This window comes from Nematostella vectensis, chromosome 5 (assembly GCF_932526225.1).
Source record: "Nematostella vectensis chromosome 5, jaNemVect1.1, whole genome shotgun sequence".
Taxonomy (NCBI): Eukaryota; Metazoa; Cnidaria; class Anthozoa; order Actiniaria; family Edwardsiidae; genus Nematostella; species Nematostella vectensis.
Genome location: NC_064038.1, coordinates 3,224,626 through 3,234,113, shown reverse-complemented (window position 1 = coordinate 3,234,113; position 9,488 = coordinate 3,224,626). Strand labels below are relative to the sequence as shown.

At 38.5% G+C, this 9,488-nt stretch overlaps 1 protein-coding gene across 2 annotated transcripts; it reads left to right on the top strand.

The window, feature by feature from the left end:
• Positions 1 to 196: 196 nt before the first annotated feature.
• LOC5512016 (collagen alpha-1(XII) chain) lies at positions 197 to 8,349 on the top strand. 2 transcript variants are annotated; one of them, XM_032381409.2, is made up of 6 exons: positions 197 to 395; positions 3,059 to 3,176; positions 4,920 to 5,087; positions 5,272 to 5,342; positions 7,066 to 7,332; positions 7,881 to 8,349. In XM_032381409.2, the coding sequence occupies exons 2-6, from the start codon at positions 3,059 to 3,061 to the stop codon at positions 8,127 to 8,129; spliced, it is 873 nt and encodes a 290-aa protein (XP_032237300.1). In that variant the 5' UTR covers positions 197 to 395; the 3' UTR covers positions 8,130 to 8,349. The 2 variants fall into 2 exon arrangements, with proteins under 2 accessions (XP_032237300.1, XP_032237299.1); XM_032381408.2 differs by lacking the exon at positions 197 to 395 and adding an exon at positions 1,874 to 2,105.
• The last annotated feature ends 1,139 nt before the right edge of the window (positions 8,350 to 9,488 follow it).

Sequence of the window (9,488 nt, the reverse complement as noted above, 5' to 3'; positions counted from 1 at the left end):
AGCACCAAAAAGCCCTTAGATATACCTTCCACGATAACAATAATTTGTAAGGCTAAATTGTAGAATATCCCCCCCCCCCCCCAAGATTACCCCTTGCTGTCAACGCCATTGTCAATATTTAGCGAATAGTGTCAACGCGTCGTCACCGTGTCAACTCCTCAGATTTAAAGCAAAGATTGTCAACGCGTCGTCGCGTCATCTCCCAGTTCAAACGCCACCAGCCTCAATATTAAGAAGCCTCTTTTAGGGACGCGGGCTTGGAGTGTCTTCAGGACGGTTGCAGCTAAAGAGAAGCGATTCAAGGCACTGATCCAAGGGATCTACTTGAGTTTTGTTTTTCACCCGACGAGCCACAAAAAGCTCGTGGTCCACCAAAAAAGGCCCAGGCGCGGACGGTAAGTGAAAGTACAAGGAAAGAAAGGAGGACTCCTTTGCCATCTAAAACCCTGTCATGAGAAAAACACGCCATACGGTTTTCGCTTCAATGTCCCAAAAAAAAACAACAAGCGCCTATAGCTGAGAGTGGGGCACTAGAAGGCACATAAAGCAATAATAATAAAGCTAATTATTAAAAAAAAAGAATTTTGTAGTCATTTTAAAGACATATTGATGTGCACGGTAATCCAGCCAAACGTTATATATTTTTTGTTTGCTCTGAGCGGACCTTTAAGCCGGGTGGGGTGGGTGGGGGGGTGGGGTGTTCGTCCGAACCCCCCAGGCTACGGGCCTGGGTTCCATTACAAACATGTTAGTACGTTAAGCCAGGTCAGGACGTTATGTTAACAATGTTGTTGATCATTACAAAGGTAATGCACTGCCCTTAGTCGGGCAGGCTTCACGAGTGATTTTGATCGACAGCATACTCTGTAGTTTTGCTTCCATAAAACTTGCATCTGAGCCAGAGTTGTACTTAGAATTAACTTTGTGTGATCTCAGCCTTTTTTTTTTGTAGTATGAAAATGTGGATAATTTCTGCGATTATATTACTTATCATCTTTTTTCTTACAAAATATATCCACTGGTTGGTCTTAGAACTGCCATTTGGCAATTGCCATTCGCCATTTGCACTGACAACGTTTATTGAAATAGTTGTATACAGTATTTCTTTACTTTCTTTACGATACAGCTCGGCCAACGGTGTCCGCGAATTATCATTTCCACTTGACCAATCAGCGCCTTCCATTTCAGCAACATGTCATAGATTTGTTTAATTTGTTCCCGTTGTATCAAATTTCGATTTCTTCTTTCTTGTTATCTACACTAAGATGGAAAATAGCTATGAAATATAAACCCATAAAAATAAGTCCGTGTGTACCCAAAACATCTTACAGAAAAAGATTTCTTGTTAGCAAATTCAAGTAAACTTGATAAAATTTGATATTTCTTTATCAAATTGTTTTTTTTAAACATTTCACTACTCATTATTGAGTAGCTTTCTTTGACATTTGAAGTAAGTTAATTAAAATTAACTTACTTACTTACTTAATTTGAATTAACTTACATCAAATGTCAAAGAAAGCTACTAAATAATGAGTAGTGAAATGTTTTTTTTCTAGAGGTGCTAAAGCTATATCAATTTACCAATTTCTGTAAAGTTTTGTCACATTGAATAATTGCATAATTCTAGTGTATCATTAAACTCTCTAGTAGAAAGACTGTTTTTCGAATGTTGTCTGTTGATACGGTGTCTTTATCTTGACGAATTTCCTCTTCTTTGTATGTTTTCAAGTGGAACTGATTAAGGCTTTCCGCTGCTTGTCTCGGGCACTCATCTGATTGGCTTATTCCTAAGAGGAAAAATCTAATCGCTAATTTGATACACATAATTGCCTCTCATGGTCTCTTGCTTGTGTTTATTATCTTTTGACAAGAAGTTCCCGTTCCGGTCCGTGACCACAGAATCCGGCGCAAACTCTCCTATGTATCAATCTCATCTGACCCCGACGCCTTGCCTGTTACACGTAGAAGAGGATATAAAAGGGCGTGTGCCTGGTGATTCTTAGAGTGATTATTGAGCTAAAACAAACAAAGTTCTCTGCATCGTAGAAGAAGTAAAGGTGTGAAGTTCTTCTATTTGTTTGTCACTTTATACCATTAATGAAAACGTAAGTAACTTCAGAAGAATTATTACAATAATCCAGGGAATTGTGGTTATTCGTACTTTAATACAATTCTATGAATATAAGCGATATTCATTGAAACCATAATGCCTTACTCTGTGTAGTGTAATAATAGTACATGGTGTTGCAAATATTGGGGCATGTCTTTAGGCGACTGGCCTTAAATTTATTTACTACTGCTTGCTTGAGATATTCCGTCAGTCATCGCCTGCTATAATGACTATCCTTGCGACTGTCACGGTAAGCTATTATTGACCTACCCCAAATTGTCTTTGAATATAAAACGAGAAAAACCTGTGTCCCATTACTACCGATGTAAAAAAACATTTATGGGTTTCCGCCGCACCAAACTTAGTTTTCTCGTTTACGAGATTCCCGCGGGTAGTTGAAACTACTGGTTTTCCCTTTATATCAGAAATTTGAAAATGAATTTTCCACTTCCACAGGAATCCCGAATCTCGTAAAAACAGTTATTTCCGAATAAACCCACTCGAGAGCCTGCTTGCTGGCTAAACCTCTGCGACGATATAAATATAATCTTGAACATAAAAAAAACTGTTTTCGTGTTAATAATCTATATACCGCATTCATGCCAGTTTAAAGGTTTAATAAAACTGGTCTAAATCTCAATCTCCAAGGAGTGAACAGAACCAAAAACAAACCTGAATAGACAGTGCTGTACATGTTACTAAGTGATCATCTAGCTAGTAAGAATTCAACACCATAAGAAACTTGGCAAGTTATCAGGCAAAGAAAAACCTTGTTAAACTAAACATGGTTTTGGTGTGAATACAGCATACGCCTCTATCTTGTTTGTCTTTATTGATATTTTACTAAGTTTTAGATAATATCATTTTTCAACATATTTTTCATCTAGGCATTTTGTCAATATAGCTACTACGGCTAAATACGGCACTCTAACCTCCTACTCCTTGCAGATGGTCGCAAGCATCTCTTGCTTGGCCGCGGTGATGGCGGTGGTTTTTGCGTCTATTGGAGAAGGCAAGCCGTCGCCGCGAGCTCTCGAGATAGGCATCACCACAGATGGTCTTCAAGGTTAGAAGCATTTTCTCAAATGTGTGCAAAGGAATGGCTAAAAGTTTTTTTTAGAGCGAAAGTATGTATAAGAACTAAATTTAACAAATTTACTTCTGCCCACAAGCCCTCCAACGAGATACCCTGGATCACCTCTCCTTTCGTTCCAGTTTTTTTTATATTATCAAATTACAATTACACTACAAGCTCACCTCCCTTTAGTATTTCTCCTTTCATCACTTTAAAGTCAATGAAAGGTCGAAACGCGCCAATGGAGCCAAATGAAAATATAGTTGGGTTGGTGCGGCCACACCCTCAAACTGCTAAATGGGGGTTCACGACAAAAGGTGTGAAACTAAAAATATAGTATATACCTATATATACCTGGGCCCCGGCCTCGCTATAGAGACTTGAAAATAACAAAAGATATAATGAAATCCACTAAAAAAACAATAAATCCTTCCCATTTAAAGACTTCTTTCCCACCCCCACCCCCTTCCCCCTTATGGAACACCTGAATCCGCCTCTGGTTTGACTAAAATTTATGTCGCTTTCAACAGGAAACTGTTTGCTTTTATTGCCATTATTGTCACCATAGGTTTCTTAGATCCAGTAATAAGAATTTCTAGTCGTTATCTATCATAGATTTCAAAGGAACAGAGTGAATTTAATACTTTAGAATAGAAAATTGTGGCCGCGTCCGCTAAACGAAGGTGGCCTATTAAAAGAGGTATACAATACAGCGTTTGAGTGTTTATAATATTTCAAGACATTGGGAAGCGGTCATTTAGTTGACAGTTGTTCCTTATTACAATTATCAGTGTATTTTTTCATCGTTGGGCACACTAGTACAATTTAACACTCAAAACGTCAAGCGTGGAAGGAATAGGAATACACGCTATCATTTTTAAATCGTTGAATATCTATTTCATTGTGTAGTTCCAGAAAATATCCATACCCCCCTCCCCCCATCCCCCACCCCAACCCACCACCACCACTCTGGAATTTCCAACCCCCTGAAAAAAATAAATACAATAACTTTTAAGGAAGGCATTTTACCCCCCCACCCCCGTAATTCCTTGGCACTTGAACCCCCCCATCCATCCGGAATTTCCAATCCCCTCCATTGGGGGGTTTGGATATTACATATTACACACATACGTTTAACACATATTACACATTATATTTATCCCTGTTTAGTATGAGCTGATTGCTAGTGTTCCGGCGAGCGTCTGTAGGCGACAGATATGTCAAGAGATCCTAAGTGTACTTAGTATCATAGGGCTGGTAGGGTGCTTGATTTAAAAAGTGTCTAAGGGAGATAAATTTACGTCTAGTGAAGATTGCTCATATTCCTTGTTGACCCTAGAAAAGGAGCACATGGTATCAGACTGGATCTGGGATATGCACGAATCTCACTGAATTTTATGCTAGTGGGCTTGTTAGTAAAGCTTGAAGCCTCGCCCGTTGCTTCAGTCTACTTGAAGTCGCACACTAAATAGAGGCTCGTGCGAAAGAAATGGACGTCTAAATCAATAAACAGCTGCTTGTTATCTACGAGACAGTTGATCATTATAGTGGAACCCTAATAAGTTTTTCCCCATTTTTATCGATTTATGACGGAGTCTTCGTGGAGCTCAATGCGAATGCATTCCCCCGAAGTGCGAAATTTGTCTTTTAGATTATAATGTCCAGTGTAGTTTAAACTTGCGTATTTTTTATTTACCCTTTTCTATGTTGCGTTCGTTTTTTTTTTCTTCGCAGATATCCTCCAAGGTGAAGCCTGCCCTCCTGTTTTTCAGTACAAATCCCATCAGCTGTGTGCTGGAGCCAGTTATTTGTGTAACTCGGACGATGAGTGTAGTCCTGGCGAGCGATGCTGTCCGCAAGAAAACGAGTGTCCTCTAAAATGCCGAAAAACTATTAAAAAAAGTAAGAAGATTCATTACAAAAACTATAAAGCAGTGCCGTAGCCTCCAAATACCGGGGGGAGGAGCACAATACAAAAACAGTGAGAGAATATTTGGGGACATGGTCACGACCCCACTGGTCATCTGTCCGTCCGTTCGTTCGTTCGTCCGTACGTCCGTCTGTCTCACCGTTGTCTTGTTTTCAGAGAGTTGCCCTATTGATATAGCCTTTCTTCTCGATGCATCAGGAAGTATAGGACGGCGGAGCTGGGAGGAAGTGAGTTGAATCAGTTTGCTATGAATCATCTCGATTGGATCCCTACGCCTGTACACTAAATAATGAATAATGAACTAAATAATGAACGGAATTTAAGGAATGAAAAAATATTTGGATACCTATTTTTTAACCGATTAGGTAGAAGTGAAAGTAGGTTATTTTAGTTTCTAACAAATCTCTTACAGCGATTTTAAATACTCTGCCAGCTCTCATCAATGATTTGTAACTGCTAAGCTTTCTGGCTTTTCGCTGTCATTCAAACTAACTATATAAGGTGTTAGCCTCCTCCGCAGTCAAATCCGCATTTGTAAAGATAAGAAGCAGAGAAAAAAAACGGGTAAATTGCGGAGGAGGGAGACTGAGGGGAAGTAAAGAGGGAAAGAGAGAGAATGGGGCGAATGTAGCGCTACCGGTTTCCGACTTCCGGTAATTTGCCACAGGAAACCCGAATCATTTATTTTCTCTTTTTCTGTTTTTTTTTTTTTTTTTTTTTAATACCTGCGGAAGAAGGCTTATTAGGTAACATGCAGAGAATATGCATTGCGCATGCTCCAGGCTCCTAGATGCGAGCTTCATTATCATACTTGGCATTGTTCGTGTTTTGAATGTTTACGATTTTAACGTAAAAATGTCCACCTTTTGAACGCTAAATATGATATCAAATGATTGAATTCTTTCTCGAGAGCGTACTGCAGGCTTTATGAGTTATTGAATATTGCTCTTATGTTATGTTTTTGTGCGCCATGATGTACAATTGGAAAAATAATAATTTTGTAAACAAAATGTAATAAATAAACGATGCGTTTGGTGCGATATTTTTTTTCTTTTTTGGAAAAGCTAGTCGTTGTACCGGCCAAATATCCTACAGATCTGAAAATATTGAGTATCTAGTATTTATCAAGAGTATACTGGACCCTCTCAAAATTGGCGCTCTCTGTAAAAAAACATTTATAGTACTCAGTTTAGCTGTACTAGAATATTAATTTGCATATTTTAATGAAGGCCGTGATCTCAGTTTTTTTCTTCAGGATTCCTCGAGGATGTATCGTGAACACAAATAAGTAAAGACATAGAAAAGAAAAATGCTAGTTGGGTGTAGAATAAGACAACTGTAACATATCCCCGAATCCGATATTTTTGCTTTTAATGATAGCCTATCATGATTATTTAAATAAGGGTAACAAACATTGCCCCTGGCCTTGGCTTTATAATTCCTGTAATATTTCTTAACTTTAGGATCTATATTAATGCTATTCATATAAATGTTTATTTTTCGCCACACTAATATACTTTGTATTATTGATTTGCACTAGTAAATTTGCAAATAAAATTATCGCAATCATTGTAGACTTTACGCGCCGGTGATTTATGACAAATGGCCAGTGGTCAAGCGCATGCTCAATACAAAATCTCTGCCTGTTTAATTAGGTGTTTTTTGATGGTTATCGCATTGTAGAGAGGAGGCACGATTGAAGACATTTCAGTGTTAGCTAATGAAAACGCTTGAAAAATTTTGAATGACGTTTAAGCCAGAAGACGGTTTAACTGATGAAAATCGTCGGCGAGAGCTCGCAGAATATAAAAAAACTGCATTTCTTGGTGTAAAAAGAGAGATGAATGTCATATCAAATAAGGACCTTCTTCTTACACTAGCAAAACATTTCAATTTTTTATCGCAGTTTGATTATTTGCCTTGATGTTATCTAATATATTTTTGCTGTAGATAAAAAATTTCGTCAAGTCTATCGTGGACATGTGTGATATATCAGACCAAGGCACCCATGTCGGAATCATAACTTTCAGCACCGACCCAGTAATCGATATCGCCTTCGACAAATACAAAGGAGTAGAGATGAACGCCGTCAATATCAAAAGAGATATCGACGAGCTAAGGCGGAAAAAAGGCTACACATTCATCGATAAAGCGCTTACACTTGCCGATAAAAGTCTTTTCACTCAGGAAGCAGGAATGAGAGAGGACAGTCAGAAGGTGGGTTTTGTTGCCGGTTGTTGTTATTGCCTGGGTGTGAGATGTATATATGTCGTATATAAGCCGTTGTCATGGTAACGCATTATGACGTAATTCTGGATGATGTTGACGACGACATATATACTATATACTATAGTAGTGGTTTTCAAAATCCCGTGAAACAAAATGTATTTGTTAAAGTGTAATAGTCAAGCCAGAACAAAAGAGAATAAAGACATTACAGTGTATTAGTACTGAACAAACTAAATAGTATTTCACGGTTTTTTTGGAAACCACTCTAACATTACATATGTAAGGTTCACACTTTGTAAATAAATGATCATTTTGTCCCATACATTACAAAATTTTGTCAGACAATTCTAGGTCACAATGTTGTCACTTAACTGATGGTCACGCGATATATTTCGCGATTTTGTCACGCAACTGTAGGTCACGCCATTATTACACTATTTTGTCACACAATTATAGGTCACGCGATACATTTCACTACTTTTTCACACAATTGTAGGTCACGCCATGCATTTCACTATTTTGTCACATAATTGTAGGTAGCCGTTTTAATGTCGGACGGAATTCAGACCAAGGATCGAGGACCGTTCACGCCTACCGACATCGCCGCCAATCCTCTTAAAATGAAAGGAGTCCAGGTCTACACCGTGGGTATTGGCGCTGATGTCGACGTGTTTGAATTAATGGCGGTAGCAAGCGGTATCACAAGTATGTTTAGTGACCGGTATTTGGACGACTTGAAAGCAGAGTTAGCCTACATTTCCCACACAAAGTGTGCAGTCAAGTAGTAGTTTAATGGTGATTAGAGACCAGACTTAGCTACATTGTACAAGCACAGTGTAGAGCAAGTAGCACATTGGTCGTTACGTCACAGTTGCTCTGTAAATAAACTGTCTACAAATTGGTGGAGAAACACGGACAACTCGAAATTATCGGACAGCTCTATATTCCAAATTAAACAACAAGTTGTATTATAGACAAGATGATATACATGAAAAGCTGCATCAAGCGTTGTTTGTGTCATCATACACGCAAATTGCAGGCCCTTACCCAGGGGGGTGCAGGGGAAGCGAACGCACCCCCCCCTCCCCCACAACGGCCGAAAGTCCACTTTTGGTTGTCAATAGACGTGCTATTTGTAGAAAAAAATATAGAGCATAAGCAAGATCACTCCGATTTGTCAACAATCCATAAGTCAGACTTTTTTTTGTAGCCAAACCCGACAATAAACGTCCCGTGGAGATACTGCAAAGACATAACGTTGGTAAGATTTTTATCAGAGAACTCCCCCTCCCCCCCCCCCCCCGGAAAAATAAGGTCCACTGGGCTCGAAATCAACACTTCTCCTGGCTTTTTTTATGGGTATGTCTAAGTAAGTGCCCCCCCTCCCCCCGCCCTCACACACACAGTAATTTGGCGTTTAGAAGGAGGGGGAAGGTGTCTGTCTCCCCTTGATTTGAATTTGAAACAGCAAAATTCAGGCCATATTTGGTTATTAAAATATAAAGTATATATATTTTTTTCTTGGCAAACTGCCCAATCCCCTTTCTTTGTTTGTACAGCACGTCACCATAAAAAGTGCTCGGTATTGCATTGGTTTACTACATTCGTACATTTCAGGGCTTATACGTAATTATAATAGGAGTTGAAATGAAATTTTAAAATAATACCACTAGATCTTTTCGCCCCCAATTTTATTTACTAGCTAACTTAGCTAGTATCTGAATTCCCGATTCGTAAATAGATTTCTGTTAATAATAAGAACCTCAACTGATGCTCATCATTCTTTACGAAACGCATTCCGCATTGTGAGCACATTCGCATGGTTTATGCGCCAACAAAAATACATCTTTGTTGAAAAGCTTTATTATTGTCAATTTAGGGAACCTATGGAATAATAAAGAAGAATTATATTTTTTTAAATATTATTGATGATAAAGAAAAGAAAAGTGTTGTCATTCTCATCTTTTGCGATTATTGGATAGCGGGATTATTACGGCAATAAATGAGTCTATGTTATTAGGCAGTTGAGAATAAAGCACACCGTTGAAGAGAGTACTATGGAAAGAAAATAGCAAATAAACGTCCAAATATATGGATATGGTATTAGAATAATATGGATCGTTACTTTATTTTTAGGGGATAAA